The 15,442-nt window shown below is 54.4% G+C and overlaps 6 protein-coding genes across 6 annotated transcripts; 4 read left to right on the top strand and 2 right to left on the bottom strand.

Moving 5' to 3' along the window:
• Nucleotides 1–33: 33 nt before the first annotated feature.
• Nucleotides 34–2,954, bottom strand: BDY24DRAFT_394085 (aminopeptidase P family protein). The gene is made up of 10 exons (XM_076641136.1): nucleotides 2,907–2,954; nucleotides 2,829–2,837; nucleotides 2,630–2,729; nucleotides 2,278–2,415; nucleotides 1,629–2,187; nucleotides 1,185–1,505; nucleotides 897–1,059; nucleotides 771–796; nucleotides 525–647; nucleotides 34–377 (listed from the first exon to the last, which is right to left on the bottom strand). The coding sequence occupies exons 1-10, from the start codon at nucleotides 2,929–2,931 to the stop codon at nucleotides 165–167; spliced, it is 1,677 nt and encodes a 558-aa protein (XP_076495128.1). The 5' UTR covers nucleotides 2,932–2,954; the 3' UTR covers nucleotides 34–164.
• An 830-nt stretch (nucleotides 2,955–3,784) lies between these two features.
• Nucleotides 3,785–4,779, bottom strand: BDY24DRAFT_394082 (YqaE/Pmp3 family membrane protein). Its single transcript, XM_076641135.1, has 5 exons — nucleotides 4,700–4,779; nucleotides 4,585–4,592; nucleotides 4,292–4,378; nucleotides 4,146–4,164; nucleotides 3,785–4,034 (listed from the first exon to the last, which is right to left on the bottom strand). Exons 1-5 carry the CDS (start codon nucleotides 4,745–4,747, stop codon nucleotides 3,993–3,995), a joined length of 204 nt encoding a protein of 67 aa, XP_076495127.1. The 5' UTR covers nucleotides 4,748–4,779; the 3' UTR covers nucleotides 3,785–3,992.
• ARL1 (Arf family GTPase ARL1) lies at nucleotides 4,780–6,786 on the top strand. Its single transcript, XM_076641134.1, has 9 exons — nucleotides 4,780–4,983; nucleotides 5,074–5,136; nucleotides 5,481–5,508; nucleotides 5,581–5,646; nucleotides 5,727–5,742; nucleotides 5,830–5,863; nucleotides 5,966–6,091; nucleotides 6,255–6,377; nucleotides 6,603–6,786. The coding sequence occupies exons 1-9, from the start codon at nucleotides 4,915–4,917 to the stop codon at nucleotides 6,639–6,641; spliced, it is 564 nt and encodes a 187-aa protein (XP_076495126.1). The 5' UTR covers nucleotides 4,780–4,914; the 3' UTR covers nucleotides 6,642–6,786.
• Nucleotides 6,787–7,238: 452 nt separating this feature from the next.
• Nucleotides 7,239–9,314, top strand: BDY24DRAFT_394079 (heme peroxidase). The gene is made up of 12 exons (XM_076641133.1): nucleotides 7,239–7,405; nucleotides 7,478–7,597; nucleotides 7,726–7,947; nucleotides 8,040–8,070; nucleotides 8,161–8,174; nucleotides 8,250–8,270; nucleotides 8,354–8,408; nucleotides 8,541–8,613; nucleotides 8,709–8,729; nucleotides 8,838–8,945; nucleotides 9,033–9,059; nucleotides 9,148–9,314. The coding sequence occupies exons 1-12, from the start codon at nucleotides 7,318–7,320 to the stop codon at nucleotides 9,304–9,306; spliced, it is 939 nt and encodes a 312-aa protein (XP_076495125.1). The 5' UTR covers nucleotides 7,239–7,317; the 3' UTR covers nucleotides 9,307–9,314.
• Nucleotides 9,315–10,019: 705 nt separating this feature from the next.
• On the top strand, nucleotides 10,020–12,154 carry BDY24DRAFT_115866 (cyclin family protein). The gene is made up of 5 exons (XM_076635900.1): nucleotides 10,020–10,514; nucleotides 10,596–10,828; nucleotides 10,906–11,058; nucleotides 11,175–11,609; nucleotides 11,797–12,154. Exons 1-5 carry the CDS (start codon nucleotides 10,208–10,210, stop codon nucleotides 11,980–11,982), a joined length of 1,314 nt encoding a protein of 437 aa, XP_076495124.1. The 5' UTR covers nucleotides 10,020–10,207; the 3' UTR covers nucleotides 11,983–12,154.
• Nucleotides 12,155–12,785: 631 nt separating this feature from the next.
• Nucleotides 12,786–15,413, top strand: BDY24DRAFT_115777 (NAP domain-containing protein). The gene is made up of 9 exons (XM_076635899.1): nucleotides 12,786–13,033; nucleotides 13,104–13,281; nucleotides 13,465–13,538; nucleotides 13,630–13,738; nucleotides 13,917–14,168; nucleotides 14,263–14,422; nucleotides 14,524–14,582; nucleotides 14,667–14,697; nucleotides 14,787–15,413. Exons 2-9 carry the CDS (start codon nucleotides 13,105–13,107, stop codon nucleotides 14,981–14,983), a joined length of 1,059 nt encoding a protein of 352 aa, XP_076495123.1. The 5' UTR covers nucleotides 12,786–13,033; nucleotide 13,104; the 3' UTR covers nucleotides 14,984–15,413.
• The last annotated feature ends 29 nt before the right edge of the window (nucleotides 15,414–15,442 follow it).

Here is a 15,442-nt window from a genome sequence, read left to right as displayed (position 1 = left end):
GTCGCAGGAGATGATCTGAAAGAACTGAGACTCTACGACGAGCAAAAAATTATATTCTCACTCTCCAACAACAAGGATTCCTACACCCAAGCTCCTTCGTTCCCTTCTCCCTCCCTCAAACGCGTCGTCGTTCTCTCCCTCCCCTCCTCTTTTCCTCGTCCACACTACCAGCTCCCCGAGCAAAGCCTCTCTACCTCGCTCCTTTCCCTCACCGCAGGGGTCAAGTTCCTCACCCCCGTTTCTTCCACGACCACCACATCCTCGATCCTCACCCCTCCCACCGACTCGTACCGCTTCAGCACCTCGTGGTCGATGAAGGGAGAGGATCGAACGGGAGCGAGGAGGTGAGGAGAGAAGTAGCAACCTGGTTCGATGGTCTGCGATGCGACGCAAAGCAAAGGAAAGACCGGGGAGAGGAGAGAGGGGAGAGAGGGAAGGTCAGGACGCGTTGCTTTGGTTTGCGAGAGCGAGGAGATAGAGGTAGAGAGGAGTGGTCGGGCAAGAAGAGGAAAAGAAGGACGCACAACAATCATCCCTACGGCGAGAGGCAGTCTGAGTCGAAGGTAGGCGTAGAACTCGGGGTTTTCGGTGAGAGAGGCGGAGGGGAGGGTGGTGTTCTTGAGAGGTTTGGAGGCGGAGGGGACGTCCTGTTGAGCGAGAGATGAGAGAGAAAAGGAAAAAGATAAGTTAGTTTTGGTGTGTTAAAAAAAGGGAGGGGTTGGTGGGAAGGGAGAGGGCGAAGAAGCGAGGGAAAGAAAAGGAAAACGAACGTGAACGTCAAGGCCCAGGGAGTGACCTGCGGAAAAGGGAAACGGACGAAACATAGGCGACGTAGAGTAAGCAAACGTTCGGAATAGTTCAAACCATTTCGAATGCTGAGAAATAAGCGAACTCACCCAGTCCATGAGGGAAGAAAGCGGCTCCAACGCCACTCCTCAACACCTCTGCCTCCTCTCCGATCAAGATACCCAGCTCCAACAATCCCTTCACGAGAATTTGATGAGCCAAGAGGTGCACTTCGTCCCAGTGGACTCCAGGAGCGCAGAACGCTTCGCATTCCTGAGGAAAGAAGGCGAGGAGAAAGGAGAAGTTGTCAGCTCGACGCGTCTCCTCTCTTTCTCCCTCATCGATCTCGAGCGAAAGCACAGAGGATGGGTCTGATGACAGTAGGAAAATAGACGTACCTTCTGCATCTTTAAGACCAAATCGTAGATCTCTCCGGCCTCCTTCGTGAACTTTCCTCCGTTTCCCACAGGCATCGTCCTTGTCACGTCCGCTCCGTAGCAACTGTACTCTGCTCCTGCGTCGATGAGCAAGACCTGAGGTTTCCAGTCGGATTGGAGAGAAGTAAGATCGAGAGCGTCCGAGTGAGTGTGATCGGTGGTAGCGTCGGTGTGGTCGTGATCGTGGGAGGAGTGACCGTTCGTGGGAGCAGCGGCGGTGAAGGCTGAGGAGGTGAGGGTTGTGGGGAGGGTTGCTGAGCCGGTGGGAGTGAAGGGAGAGTGCTGTAGAGGGGAGAAAGAGGGAAACGAGTCGGTTTCGGAGTGAGGAAAAGGAATTGGACGACGTGAAAGGAGAGGACGCGTCGTGCGACGACGAACGAGGACAGGGAGACGACAACGACTCACGTTGCAGATGTAATGAAGAGTCGCTGCCCTCATCCCTGAAGCAATGATAGGCATGTAAGCCAGATGCTTACTTCCTCCTCGTCGACAAACAGCAACGAAAACAGCCTCCGCGTCTCCCTCTCCCTCAATTTCCCACTCCTTTAACCCAAGCCCCCCGTCCCTCGACTCCCCACCTCTTCCACCCTTTCCAGCCACTCCCTTCCCACCAGCAAACTTCCCCAGTTCCCTCATGACGACCTCGTGAGCGTTCGAAGTGACAGCGACGGCTTTCTCCATGAGGTCGATTTCGAAGCCGTCCTTGAGGAGTCGAGCGAGGTGAATAGCTGGGAGGAGGGAGTCCGAAGAGGGAGTGGTTGAGGCCGAGATAATAAAGTCTGGAAGGGTAGGAAAGAGAGGTGTGGGAGGCAAGGTGTGGAGAGTTGAGGTCGAGGAGGTCGAGAGGGAGGAGGGCAGAGGAAGGTGAAACACGGTTTGGGTTTGAAGGGAGGAGATGACTTCTGGAATGGAAGGAGGAGGGATGGACCACATGATGGATTCGGGATCAGAGTCGGGGATGTACCTGAGATTGGAGAATATAGTCGTTGGTCAGTGGAAGTCAAGAGAAGGACGAGCTGGTCGACGTCGAATGGAGGGAGGGAGGAGGACGGACAGGGTGTGCTTGAAGGATTCGGTTCCGTTCGAAGGAGCAGCGAGAGGAAGCGTGAACTCGACCACCAACGCGGATCCAGGGATATCGCATCCAGTGAGGTAGAAAAAGTTGCTCTCTTGTCGATGAGGCATTTCTCGGCTGATCAAGAAGAGCGGCGAAGGGAGGGAGAGACGAGGTCAGCTCGTCCGTTTCCTTCTTCGTACAGAGAGACTCCTGCTCGACCGTCGAGACCTTTCTGAGTATACAAGAGATCGGATCTCGAAGATTCTAGACGTTCCATCGTCGTCTGCTCGGCGAGATCAAGCAGGACGGGCGAGGAGAGCAGAGGGAAGGAAGGGAACGTCGAGCTTACTCTGTGTCGTTCCTGAACGGAGTCTCGTGAGAAACGACCAAGAACGTATGATCGCCAGCTGGCAGAGTCTTCGCAAGCTCTTCTACGACCTTCTGAGCATCTGCGAGTAGGAAAAGTTGGCGAAGAAAGTCAGATTGGTCGAGCTCGCACCGAGAGGAAGAAAGGAGAAGAGGTCACTCGAGAAGAGCGAAGTACTTACGAACGAGAGCTGCGAGAAGAACGAGACAAGTTGGAAGTCAGGTCTGAGCTTGATGAGCAGCGGGAGGGAAGGGCTTACCTGGGTACTTTGCAGAGGTAGACATGGCGAGGGGAAGGAGGGAGATGGTGTTGGAGGTAGACTTGAATTCGAATCGAGCTCGCATGGGCTGAACGGATTTCACCGCAACGAGGTCTGCTGTCTTTCCGAAGGAAAATCTTTGGTCGTTTTATTTCTACAGGTGACCGAGGGCCTCAGATCACATCTGACCAAAGTTTCTGTGAGATGTAAGGGAGTTGTGGGGTGTCTCGACGACGAGAACGGAGGACGGGTCGAGTGAAGCTCGCTTTCGAAGTTCACCTTGAACCATCACGACCTCCATCATCTCCTCACTGATCGCTGAGAGCCCTTATACCCCAAGCTGATTCGGTTAGAGTTCGCTAACTTTGAAGTATCTCGACAACCACCACGAAGCTGAATCAACCGCTGTGCGACGCGTCGTCTCGACGGTCTCTCCCTCCTTTCCCACTCGAACCGAACAGACCTCTCGGGGGTAACTTACTCGTTAATGCATTGCATTCATACTAACCTCTCAACCTGATGACAGGCCGAACTGGCGACCATCGAGAGAGCAAAGAGGACGAACTCAACGCGTCTTCGACCGCGTCGTGACTCCCTTTGACTTTCGCTCTCCTCAGTGAAAGTCAGAGACCCCACTCCTCTCCTCTCTCTCAATCAGTTCATTTTTGTTTCCAAGCTTTTCCTCTTGAAAATCTTCACCCACACGCGTCGAAGCTCTCATTGAGTGCGTTTTGCCTCTCTCAGTCTTACTGATCGACCAACGCCGAGCCCGATACAAGTCATTAAGGAGACACAAGCTTTTCTTTCGAAGCTTCGGGTCGAACAGAAGCGGGCTCAGAGCCTCAATCGCTCGCTCTTCTTCTCTCGACGCGTCGCTCGTCCTCCCCCATCTCTCTCTCTCTCTCTTTTTCCGAAGACAACCGCCCACAGACATATCCAAATCCCCCATTCAATCCGAGCAATCGATTAAGAGGAGGAGAGGGATGTTTACGGTAATTGTTGTTCGTGAAGCGAGAGGTCGTGAAAGGGGCGAACGTGTCGAGGGAGAGGAGGGGAGGGTTGGGACGGTGAGAGAGTTGAGCTCCTCTAGACCCTGATTTGACGCTCCGACTTCGAAATGACCCACCACTGCGAATAAAAGAAGCGAACAGGAGGAGATCAGTCGAACGGTAGACGGACGAGAAGAAACCGCGGGGCCAAGGAGCTGAGAGGGAGGAGAGGGAGGGAGGGAGAACGAACAGCGTGAATGACTCCTGGGCTAGAAGAGGGACGAAGCGGAAGAAGAGGTAGGTGAGAAAGGGAAGGAGAGAATAAAGGAGCGAAAGGGGTCAGCTTGAGCAAGGTAAAGAAGAGAGAGCAGAGAGGACAAGGAGAGGTCGACTCACATCCATCCGAGGATTGAGAGACAGATGTTGATCCAGAAATCTGCGAGAACCCCAACTTTCAGGAACACTGGGAGAGGTGGGAGGATGCTGTAGCGTTCAAGTTGATTCGGAGGGACGAAAGAAGAAGAGAAAGAGCGAGCAGAAGGGCGAGGGGTCAGCTCGTGCTATGCATAGCGAAGGGAACGAGAGCCGGAGTGAGGTTGGAAGGTTGAGAAGGAGAAGTGCGAGAGTGCGAGAGATGTGAAAGAGAGGAGCGGCGTATCGATGTAGATTCGCGAGAGACGAGAACCTACATGGCAATCTGGTGGAATGGACGGTCGAGAAGAAGAAACAGAGGGACGAGCAGAGGTCAGCTCAAGCTCGAGAAGGCTGTTGTTTCGACGATGACAGCAGCGAGAGAAGACTCACGAAGTAAAGGAGAACGTTGTAGTTTGACGACGGAGGTTGGGAGGGCATCTTGGAAGGATTTCTGGATCTCTAGATGATGGTTGTTGAGAGGTGAAAGAAGGGATCTCAGGCAGGGGACGCTTGAATCACCTTGCCCTCCTGCCTCCTCCTCAACTTCCACCCGGTCTCCCAACTCGACTTTCTCCACCTCAGCAACCCACTCTTCCTTCTTCTTCATGGGTCTCACCGTCTCATCGTTGTTCTCTTCTCTATCCGGCCTGGCTTGGTGGGCGAAGGACAAGGAGGTGAGCTCTCAATCCCTTCTCATCCGCTCCTCCTCCCTCCTTCGACCAAGCTGACTCAACCGCTCCTTCACCTTCGTTCTTTGGCTCTAGGTCCGCATTCTCATGGTCGGACTCGACTCGGCAGGAAAAACTACCATCCTCTTCCGTCTACAGGTAAGTCCTTTCTCGTTCAAGAGCTCAGAGGGAAGGAGGAAGGAGAGGGGCTGGCTGGAATCGACCCAGTTGAGTTTGGACTCTTGAAGCTCAAAGGGAGCGAGGACAACGATGCTCGTTCAGCTTTCTATGGAAGGCCGAGGACGGGGTGGGACTGCTGGGACCTACGACACGACCTAGGATGCGCCTCTGAGCTCGGTAGGACCCTTCGAGCTCCATCGTAGCTCAACTCGGCCCCTTCGTTTCCCTTTCCCTCCTCCCCCTCCTCTTCTCTCACCTTTCCTTGACCTTGCGCACTCGTTCTCAAGCTGACCATCATTTCTTTTGCTTCTCCGCTCTCTCAGATTGGTGAAGTCGTGTCGACGATACCCAGTAAGTCGACGCTAGCTCAACTTCATCGCCTCGACCTCGGTGCTGACCGACCTCTCTTTCCCTCGCAAACAGCAATCGGATTCAACGTAGAGACAGTGCAGTACAAGAATATAAAGTTCCAGGTTTGGGATCTTGGAGGTGAGTTGCACAGCGTCGTTCTTGTCTCCTCTGAATGAACTGAAGCTGACCCTCCTTCCGTCGCCTCCTCCCTTCCTCAGGTCAATCGAGTATTCGGTTCGCAGCGCCTTTCTTCTTGTAGCTCGTTGAGTTCTCGGAAGCTGGTAGCTGACCTTTCATAACTTGCTCTTCGCTTTCTCCCAGTCCATACTGGCGCTGCTACTACGCCAACACTCAAGTTCGTCCCCTGTCCTCCCCTCGTCCGCTCTCATCTCCTCCCCTCTTTCGCCCCCCTCGAACGCTGCTCATCTGACTCTTTATTCTCCCACTTTTCTCATAGGCCATCATCTACGTAATCGACGCTTCGGATACAGCTCGTCTGCAAACCTCGAGAACGGAGCTGTTGACCATGCTGAGCGAGGAGGAGCTGAAGGGAGTGCCGGTGTTGGTGTTTGCGAACAAACAGGTTCGTCCTTCTCTGCCTCTCCTCTGCGCAACATAGTTCTTTCCCTTTCCTCTCCGAAGGGTGTCGAGGGATCTTCGATCTTTCAACCTCGCCGTTACGTCTCTTCGTTCGAATCGAGCTGACCTCCTCTCTTCCCTCGTCGTTCTTCGTTCCCATCGCTCAGGACGTCCCTGGAGCCCTCCCATCAGGCGAGATCTCGGATCGACTGGGTCTGGCTGGCAAGGAGAAGACGCGGGAGTGGAGTGTGCGGGGGAGTTGTGCGCTGAAAGGAGAGGGTTTGGAGGAGGTGAGTGAACGTTTCTTTTCGTCGTCGCGGATCGGCTTTCGAGGGTGTTGGAGCTTGGAAACATCGTCCTAAGCTCTCCGGGAGTCGGATTTCGTGGAGAGAAGGGGATAAGGCCTCAGTTCGTGAGGAGTGGGACAAATGAGTCGGATCGACGACGGCAGAGGAATGGTAGAGACGCAGAACTAACCTTGCCTTTTTTCATTTCTCGTCGCTGTCTTCGAACAGGGACTGGACTGGCTCTCGAACATCATAACAAGCAAATAGAGGATCCGTTTCTCTATGCTCTTGCTTCGCTGTAATCTACTATCGAACGGCGCGCGAGCGAAGGGAGATGGAGAGGGAGAGGGAGGAGTTGGCTCGTCGATGAGGAGCGTTGCCCATGCGAAATGTTCACTTTTTTTTTTCTAGATCGCTCGACCTTGTGGAGTCTTTCCTGCTTGTGAGAGATATGGAAAGAGGAGAGGAAGGGACGGACGGGGAGGAGAGGACGAAGTGGTCGACGGGTCGACGCGTCTCGTCTGAGGTCGGCAGCTCTCGCTCGTTCGCCCTCGCGCTTTCTGATTCTAGTCAAGGGCAGAACCACCTGCGCTGAAGCTCGACCTGTTATTCTTCTTGTTCCGAGAGTTCGGTAAGGCATGGAAGGCCAGTCGAACGCTTTTGTCTCCTCGTCGACCGCGTCGTCGAACAAACGCCTTTCTTTCTGTCCTTTCTCCCCTCCCATCAAAGCAAGAAAATCTCCAATTCGACATCATCCTCCCTTTCTCTCTCCTTTTTAATCGCCAAATCGACCTTGGAGAAAAATCTGCTCTTCTTTTTCAACATGTGAACCGGCTAATCACCGCTTCCAGCCGAGCTCGCTTTCAGCCCTCCCTTCCTTCCTCCTTCTCTCTCTCTCTCTTCTCTCCACCAACCACCACCCCTCAAACTTTTCCCCAACCAAATGACCTCCTCACCTCCAGGATCCTACGATCTCGTCCGCAAGGACATTCGAGCTATCCTCAACCACCCAGGCTACGACGATGGATCTCGTTCGTCCCCCTGCCCCGCTCTCTTCCTCCCCACCTTCGTTTCGCTCGAGCTGACCAGTCTCGTTGCTCCAGTTGGACCCGTCTTCGTGAGACTCGCATGGCATGCTTCAGGAACTTACTCTCTTGTAGAGCATACTGGAGGCAGCAACGGTGCTGGTATGAGACATGGAGCGGAAGGAGTCGACCCGGCAAGTGAGCTCAACTCGTTTCTCTTCCTCCCCTCTCCCTCTCCTTCCTTCTCTCTTCCCTTGCCCGTCTTCTCTGCCCTCGAAGACGAAGTATCGCTGACTCTCCTCTCCTCTTCTCGATCTCTCTCTCAGACGCTGGTCTCTTCCACGCCATCAACTTCCTCCAACCCATCAAAGACAAGCACTCGTGGATCTCCTTCGCCGACTTGTGGACCCTCGCTGGAGTCACGGCTGTTGAGGCGATGGGAGGACCTGTAACTCCTTGGGTTCCTGGACGAACGGACTACGACGACGAGCATGCTGCTACTGAGCATCGAGGAGACGTGGGAGCGAGGCTGCCGGATGCTGCTCAAGGTCAGCCCTCGCTCGTGCCTCTTCTTCTTCTTCTTCGGTTGCTGGGGGTGCAGAGAGCTGAACTGAACTTCTTCGCTCCTCCGAACCTACAGGTGCCGATCATATTCGACAAGTCTTCGGAAGGTGAGACTCTCTTCCTTCTTTCTCTCGTCGAAGTCTCGCCGTCGAACGAAGCTGATAGTCGTTCTCGTTTCTCTTTCTCTTCTCTCCCAGGATGGGTTTCTCAGGTTTGTTTCAACTCAGCAGACGATTGGGATCTTTCTTCGCTGACTCCTCTCTCGTTTGATTTCCTTAAACTACAGATCAAGAGATGGTCGCTCTCTGTGCGTGCCTTCGAGGCTCAACGCGTCTCTCCCCTCGTCTCGTCGCATTCTGACGTCTCTTCTCCCTCGATTTCTTCGTCCAGCTGGCGCACACAACCTCGGACGATGCCATTCAGATAGGAGTGGTTTCGATGGACCGTGAGTCCTTCAGTTCTCTCCTTTCGTCCTTGCTCTCTCTCCTCGTCGTTCTCGTCGCCTCGTCGCTCTTCCTCGAATACGAAGACCCACCGAGCTGACTTCCGCTCCCTTCTCCTTTACCTTCTCTCTCAGATGGGTCACCAACCCTACTCGATTCTCGAACCAGTACTTCAAGCTTCTCCTCTCTCGAAAATGGACTCCTCGTGTTCGTTCGACGGTCTCCTCTCTTCCTCGTCTACCCACCCTCTCAACGACTCTCAACTGATCTACCCTTCTTCTCATCTTTCTTCTACCTCTCAGAAATGGGACGGACCCTTCCAAGTTCGTCTTTCAGAACCCAGCCCTCTTCCCTTCCCTCTTCGCTTCCTCCTCGCTCGTTGCTGATCAACCCTCTCGTCGTCTCGTCTCGTCTCTTCTCTTCTTCCCCAGTACGAAACCAAAGTCCTCGGCAACGACCTCATGATGCTCCCTACAGACATGGCTCTCGTCTCGGATCCCGAGTTCAAGAAATGGGTCGAGATCTACGCTGAAGATAAGGTGAGAGAGGCCTGGCCCTCGTCGTCGTCGGGTCGATTCCCGACTTCGTTTGTTCTGACTCGACTTGTTTTTCTCTCTTCGCGCCAGGACCGCTTCTTTGTTGATTTCTCGAAGGTGAGAATCGGATTCTCTGGACCGAAAAAAAGTTTGGCGTTCTTTGATTTCTGACTCGTATTCCTTTCTCTTTGTTTTCGTTCGACAGGCGTTCGGAAAGCTCATCGAGCTGGGAGTGGACAGAGGAGAGGATGGGCTGGCGAGATTGGTGAGGAGAGCGAAGGAGGAGGGTGTTTCGCCTGGGACGCTTGCTCCTAGACAGGCTTTTGAGGGAGGATGTCCTTTTGCTGGGAAGAGGAAGCTCTAAGAGATCGTATCCAAATATATATATTTCGTTTGGTGACGCCTTTTCGACGAGTCAGGGACAGAGAGAGAGAGAGAGCCAAAAAGGAGGAGTCTCCACACTTTCTCGCTGGCGGGCGAGGCGAGTCAATCGTCCTGCCTCCTTCCTGTCTCCCAACCTCCTCCTTTGAACCTCACCCCCTCAAGGAGCAGCCCACCACCTCTCTCTCTCTCTCCCTCTCTCCCACCCCCTTCTCTTTCCTAGCCCACGATGGCCTTCAACTCCTCCACCAACACCAAGATTACCACCACCTCTGTCTTCCACCACTCGTCCTAAACCCACCCACCCAGCTTTCAACTCCACCCGTTCCCAAAACAACGCTTTTCCCTTCTTCTCCTTGCAAATTCTTCGTCAACCTTTCCAAGTTGTGAGTAAGAGTGAACTCTTCTCTTTCCAATCCACTTTGTTTTGGTTTCTTAGGGTTGGTGTAAGCTCGTTGAGGGAAGGAATGGGACTGACACTTCTCTCTTCTCTCTCCTTCTGAGCAGTCTTCCCGGTCCACCCTCCCCTCCATCCCATCCCAATCCATCCACCTCTACAAACTCGTAACAATCCACTCGGCTCCCAGTTTCGGTCTCTCTATCAAAAAAACTCCAGTCTTTCCAGACTCCATACAAGTCTGGTCCTCTCTTTCTCAACAAAAAGCCCGCCACCACTTCAACCCTCCTCCTTCCCTCTTCGAACTTCAACTCTTCGTTTTTCCCTTTCAACCTCCACCACTCTTTCAACCTGTCCACCTCCCGACCCCATCCTGTTACCTCCCGTTAAACACCCACCTCCTCCCTCGCTCTCCCCTTCCACCTACGCCCTAGCCCTAAACAACCCAAGCTCGGCCTAGAAGAAGGTCCCTTCCCATCCACCAACCATGTCCCCAACCCTCCACCGAATCAATATCGATCAATGGAGATCCTCAGTCCCATCTACATCCGAATCCTTGACCGTCCCTCCTCTCGTAGGAGGACGGTTCCCTGCTCATGCTCGTCCTCTTCCTCCTCCAAACCCAAACGACTTCAACAACCTCACCCTCCACCACTCCTCCTCCTCAACTTCCAATCGACCTTCCCTCCTCAACCTCACCTCCTCAACCTCGGATGAAGAGGTAGAGAGTAGATCAGGATCAGAGATGGTCAGCGAGAGGAGTGGGAAAAAAGAGGAGGCAGATCGATTGGTTGGTGAGTACCCTCGCGTCGTCTCTCCCAAGAGTCTTGGTTCCCAAAGCTCACCACCTCCTTCTCCCTTTGGTGTCCTATAAGACTCCACTCTCGAACTCCTTCTCTCCGTCTGGCCTTCCGCACCTTCTTCCCTCGCCGCTCTCACTCCTCCCGTCTCCACCACCACCACCACCACCTGCTCCTCCGACTCTGGAACGTCCTCCTCCTCCGACTCGGACCACGACGCGGTCCCTCTTCGAACCTTCGTCAACGAGATCCTTCGTCGAAGTCGATCATCGTGCGCTACCCTTCGAGCTGCTCGTCTTTACCTCGAGGTCGGTCTCCCCACTTTCCCTCTCCTCCTTCCCTTTTCATCGTCGTCTGACGTCGAACTCGTCCCTTCCTTCCTCAGCGAGCTGCGACCCTCCTCCCTCCTGGTCAGGAGAGGAAGTCAACCCTCGCCTGCCCGAGAAGGACGTTCCTCTCCTCTCTCATCCTCGCCAACAAGTTCCTTCACGACCGAGTCTACAGCAATCGAGCTTGGGGCAAAGTCAGTGGACTTCAGGTGAGGATTCGTTTCGTTTCAAGCGTCGGCCATCCCCGCCCATCTTCATTTCTGAACTCTTTCGGCTTTCTTCCCTCTCTTCTTCTTCTTCTTCGATCTTCGTCTGATACCATCAGGTCCGAGAAATCTCCCAAGGCGAAACCGCTCTCGGAGACCTCCTCGGATGGGCCCTCTGGGTCGGACGTGAGCCTGGAACCTTCAACGCCGCCGTCGATCTGGAACTAGCAGCCAACGCTCCACCTCTCATCCCTATCGGTCCAGTTCGACACTCCTCCTCCTCCTCCTCCTCCTCCTCCTCGCCGTCGTCGGTCATGCCTATCCAACGTCTCAAACGAGGTCGTTCGTCGTCGTCCAACAACGTCTTCCCTTCGCTTCGACTCGTCCCTTCCTCTCGAGCGGACAACCTCTCCTCCACCTCGACGACCACCTCCTCTTCTTCTTCATGGAGCCGAACCAACTCCCTCCCTTCCATCACTCTCAACGGAGGAGGAGGCATCTTCCCTTGCTCCCCTGCCCTCCCTTCTCTGGACTTGGACTCGAACAACATCCCCGTCGCTCCCCTCCCTCGACTCCGATCCGTCTTCACGTCGCTTTCGAGCTTTGCGTCGGCGGCATCGATCGAGGAGGAGGAGTCCTCGGGATCGTCCGAGGAGGAATCCGAGATGGGGACGGAGGAGGATCAGCAGTCGGAGCACGAGCAGCACGAGGGAGAGCCGAGGAGGAAACGACAGCGACGAGGCGTCGAGGTCGAGGTGGTGGAGGGGACCTCCCAGTTGGAGGAAGAGGTGGGACTGGCTTGGGCTTTGGGGTTGGGAGCGATGGAGCACTTTGGTTTCGAGGCTGGGTCGGTCGTTTGAGCTCGTTCGTTCTCGTCGCTCGTCCTTCGTTTCGTTCTCGTTCTCGTCGTTCTCGTTCCTTTGCTAGCTAGTTTTTTCAGTTCTTCAGTTCTTCCGTCTCAGTTCTGTTTGTCCTTGCGTTTCCTCTCGCTCTTTCTCTCTCTTTCTCTCTCTCTCTCTCTCTCGCTCTCTCCTCACCTCGAGGATCCTCTTTTCCCTTTTGCTTGAGCTCTTTCTCGACTAGACTAGTCTATCGACCAAACCAAAACCTCCGCCCGTCCCCTTTTATGCCCTCTTTCTACACTTCCTTCTTTCGAGTTCGTCTTTGGGGTTTAGGTGGAAGGAGTCGTGGGGTTTCTTTCTTTTCTTTTCTTTTCTTTTCTTTCTTCTTCTTTTTTTTTCCCGTTGAGTTATCTAACAGCGACGAGACCTATGCCAAATCTTTTCCTTTTCTTCTTTTCTGACTTGATTGGTTGGGTTGATCGAGCGAGTTTGTGCAAAGAAGAGAGGGGAGCAGAAGGTCGTTCGTTCGACCTTCCGCAATCGACGCGTCTCGTCTCGTCCCTTTCCCTTTCCGGCAGCCAGTTTTTGGAGTGGGTGGGAGGGGTCTCGGAACTTGGAGATTTATCGTTTATAGACTAGGCCCTTTGGTGTGATCGTTCGCGAGTTTGGAATCAACCGCAAAAGGACGAGAGAGAAGGACGAGAGAGAGAGAGAGAGGAGGGAAGAGTACGGCAAAAGAAGAGAAATGGGCGAGTGCGAGACAGACAGAGGGGTTGGCGGTGTGAGAGGGAGAGGGAGAGGCAGGACGACTTCGAACTCCTACGGAGGGGCGAAGCTTCGCTGACCTCGAACGCGTCTCGTCTGTTCTCGTTTTCCCTCCCCCTTTCGAGCTAGCTGGCTTCAGCCTGGAAGTTTCTCGGGACTTGAAAAGGACTCAACATATCACCTCTCTCGACTCTGGCACGCTCTTTGTAAACCCTGAGTAATTTTCTTCTTCTTCTCGGATCGGACGCGTTTGCCCTTCACTGCGCCTCATCAAAAAGTGTCGAGTGTGGTGGGGACGGTCAGAGCTCCCTCTTCTTTCCTTTCTCTCCTCCACCACCACCTTCCCCTTCCCTCCCTTTCCTTTTTCTCACGTACGTCTCTTCTCTCTTTCCCCTACTCCTCCTTCCTATACGCATACACTGACATCAACCCTTTTAACAGCATGTCCTCCTCCCTTAACATCCCCTCGAAAGCGAACGGTGTTCCCCAAACTCCCGCCAACTCGTTCGCTTCTCCTGGCCTGACCGCTCCTGGATCGACCCAGCCTACGGTCGAGGACGTCGCCGAGGAAGGAAGCGAGGATGACGAAGAGCAGACTCCGGCTTCCATGTTGGCTAACGTGAGTGTTCAAAAAAGGAAGGAGACAAACGAGCTCAACCTCCTTTCCTTCCCTCTCCTTCCCTCTCCCTCTCCCCCAACCCGATCTCTTCCGGCTCTCTCCCACTCTCTCTCTCTCTCTCTCCTCTCCTCTACACATCAAACTGACCACCCACCCACCTCTCTTTTTCGCTCCTCTTCTCAGAACCCCGCTCTCGCCGCTCTCGTCCAGTCCAAGCTCTCGGGCCTCGTTGGGAAATCCTCAGGCTACGTCGAGAAGTGAGTTCGCGAACCTCCTTCTTCGAGAGGATAGGAAGTAGGGAAGAGAGAGAGAGAGAGAGCTGACCTTGGTTTGCCTGGTTTCGTATAGCCTCCCCGCTGCCGTTCGAACTCGAATCAACGGACTCAAGGGAGTTCAGGTCGAGCACGCAAAGATCGAGACCCAGTTCCAGCTCGAGATCCTCGCTTTGGAGAAGAAGGTGCCGTCTCCGTTTCTCCGCCTATAGAGAGCACTCAGAGGAAGCTAGAATCGAGGCCTCAAGAGCCTCGTTCTAGCTTCCCATCCATATCGCTCCTTGACCGTCAAACGCGTCGCTGACTCTTCCCTTCCTTCCTTCCTTCTTTCCTTCTCTCCCTTCCCGCCCTCCATCTCTTCAGTTCGCTACCAAGTACGCTCCCCTCTACTCTCGACGATCCGCCATCATCTCTGGAGAGGCCGAGCCTACCGCTGAGGAGATCGCCGCTGGAGAGGCTGCCGATTCCGACGACGAGGACGACGAGGCTAGGGTTTCCGAGATCGAGGACGACGACGACGAGTCCGCCGCTATCAAGGGAATCCCTCAGTTCTGGCTTACTGCTTTGCAGAACCACCAGGGTATCGCTGATTTGATCACGGAGAGGGACGAGGAGGTGAGTCGTGGCGCTTTCCAATCTCGCTTTACGGAGGAGGAAGGAGAGAGAGAGAGAGCTGACCTTCCATCCTCCTTTTCGCCCCCCCTCCAAGGCCCTCGAGTCCTTGACCGACATCAAGCTCGCCTACCTCGAGGATGCTCAGCCTGGATTCAAGCTCGTCTTCAAGTTCGGACCCAACGCGTTCTTCGAGAACGCCGAGCTCGAGAAGACCTACTACTACCAGGAGGAGGTCGGGTACGGAGGAGACTTCGGTGAGTCGGTCGCTCGCTCTTGCTCGTGAAGGTTGAGGAGGAGAAGGGAGAGAAGGAGAGAGAGAGAGAGAGCTGACTCTTTTGGGTTTGGGGATTTATAGTCTACGAGCGAGCTGAGGGAACTGCTATCACTTGGAAGGCCGATCAGGATCTTACCAAGGTGAGTGTTCGAGACGAGTCAATCTCGGTGTCATTCGCTTCGTCCGAGCTGACCTTTCTTCTCTTCACCTCCTCTTTCAACCAGACCGTCGAGGTCAAGAAGCAGAGGAACAAGAGTTCGTCCCCACCCCATCTCTCCGTCCATCTGAACCCACGTTCGCACCGAAGCTCACCTCCTTCCCTCCCTTCCTTTCCCTCTCTCAAGCCACCAACAAGACCCGAATCATCAAGAAGGTCATCCCCGCCGACTCGTTCTTCAACTTCTTCTCCCCTCCTTCCCCACCTACCATGGAGTCGCTCGAGGCCGGAGACGTCGACGAGGAGGAGCTCGAGGCCCTGGACGAGAGGCTCGAGTTGGACTACCAGATTGGAGAGGATCTCAAGGAGAGGATCATTCCGTGAGTTTCTTTCTTTCTTTCTGCAGAAGGGGGTGCTTTGTGAGGGACAGGATGGTGTGTGTGGAGGGAGAGGTGCTGTAAGCTGACTGTCGCTTTGATTATGTTTCTTCTTCGATCTCTTTCAGCCGAGCCGTCGACTTCTTCCTCGGCAAGAACCTGGGTTACGAGGACGAGGGATCCGAGGGTGATTTCGACGAGGAGGATGACTACGATGTGAGTTTCCGTTCGCGTTTGAGAAAGAAGAGCTTGGAAGGGCAAACGACGCGTCTCAACTCAAACCCGAACGATCCCTGACCCCCCTTTCCTTTCCTTTCCCTTCGCTTTCTTCTTTCTTCGTAAGGAGGACGAGGATGAGGACGAGGACGACGACGAGGCACCCCCTCGTCGAGGAAACAAGGTCGCTGGAGCTGAGGATCCTCAGGAGTGAGTCTTTCCCCGCTGCCTCTTCCCTCTCCCTTCCCAC

This window comes from Mrakia frigida (assembly GCF_051309035.1).
Source record: "Mrakia frigida strain ATCC 22029 unplaced genomic scaffold BDY24scaffold_22, whole genome shotgun sequence".
NCBI lineage: Eukaryota > Fungi > Basidiomycota > Tremellomycetes > Cystofilobasidiales > Mrakiaceae > Mrakia > Mrakia frigida.
Note: the sequence above shows the minus strand (reverse complement) of the source record. Positions and strands in the feature narration are given on the sequence as shown.

Coding starts and splice junctions, on each gene's coding strand:
- BDY24DRAFT_394085 (XM_076641136.1), bottom strand. CDS start 2,931: ATGTCTACCTCTGCAAAGTACCCAG. Junction 797..896: donor TTTCTTCCCTCATGGACTGG/GTGAGTTCGCTT, acceptor CCTTTTCCGCAG/GTCACTCCCTGGGCCTTGAC. Junction 378..524: donor TCGCCGTAGGGATGATTGTT/GTGCGTCCTTCT, acceptor GTCGCATCGCAG/ACCATCGAACCAGGTTGCTA.
- BDY24DRAFT_394082 (XM_076641135.1), bottom strand. CDS start 4,747: ATGCCCTCCCAACCTCCGTCGTCAAACTACAACGTTCTCCTTTACTTC.
- ARL1 (XM_076641134.1), top strand. CDS start 4,915: ATGGGTCTCACCGTCTCATCGTTGTTCTCTTCTCTATCCGGCCTGGCT. Junction 5,137..5,480: donor CCATCCTCTTCCGTCTACAG/GTAAGTCCTTTC, acceptor CCGCTCTCTCAG/ATTGGTGAAGTCGTGTCGAC. Junction 5,864..5,965: donor GCTACTACGCCAACACTCAA/GTTCGTCCCCTG, acceptor CTTTTCTCATAG/GCCATCATCTACGTAATCGA.
- BDY24DRAFT_394079 (XM_076641133.1), top strand. CDS start 7,318: ATGACCTCCTCACCTCCAGGATCCTACGATCTCGTCCGCAAGGACATT. Junction 7,948..8,039: donor GCTGCCGGATGCTGCTCAAG/GTCAGCCCTCGC, acceptor CCGAACCTACAG/GTGCCGATCATATTCGACAA. Junction 8,614..8,708: donor CTCGAAAATGGACTCCTCGT/GTTCGTTCGACG, acceptor TCTACCTCTCAG/AAATGGGACGGACCCTTCCA.
- BDY24DRAFT_115866 (XM_076635900.1), top strand. CDS start 10,208: ATGTCCCCAACCCTCCACCGAATCAATATCGATCAATGGAGATCCTCA. Junction 11,059..11,174: donor GCAAAGTCAGTGGACTTCAG/GTGAGGATTCGT, acceptor TGATACCATCAG/GTCCGAGAAATCTCCCAAGG. Junction 11,610..11,796: donor TGGACTCGAACAACATCCCC/GTCGCTCCCCTC, acceptor GACAGCGACGAG/GCGTCGAGGTCGAGGTGGTG.
- BDY24DRAFT_115777 (XM_076635899.1), top strand. CDS start 13,105: ATGTCCTCCTCCCTTAACATCCCCTCGAAAGCGAACGGTGTTCCCCAA. Junction 13,282..13,464: donor CGGCTTCCATGTTGGCTAAC/GTGAGTGTTCAA, acceptor TCCTCTTCTCAG/AACCCCGCTCTCGCCGCTCT. Junction 14,583..14,666: donor CCGATCAGGATCTTACCAAG/GTGAGTGTTCGA, acceptor TCTTTCAACCAG/ACCGTCGAGGTCAAGAAGCA.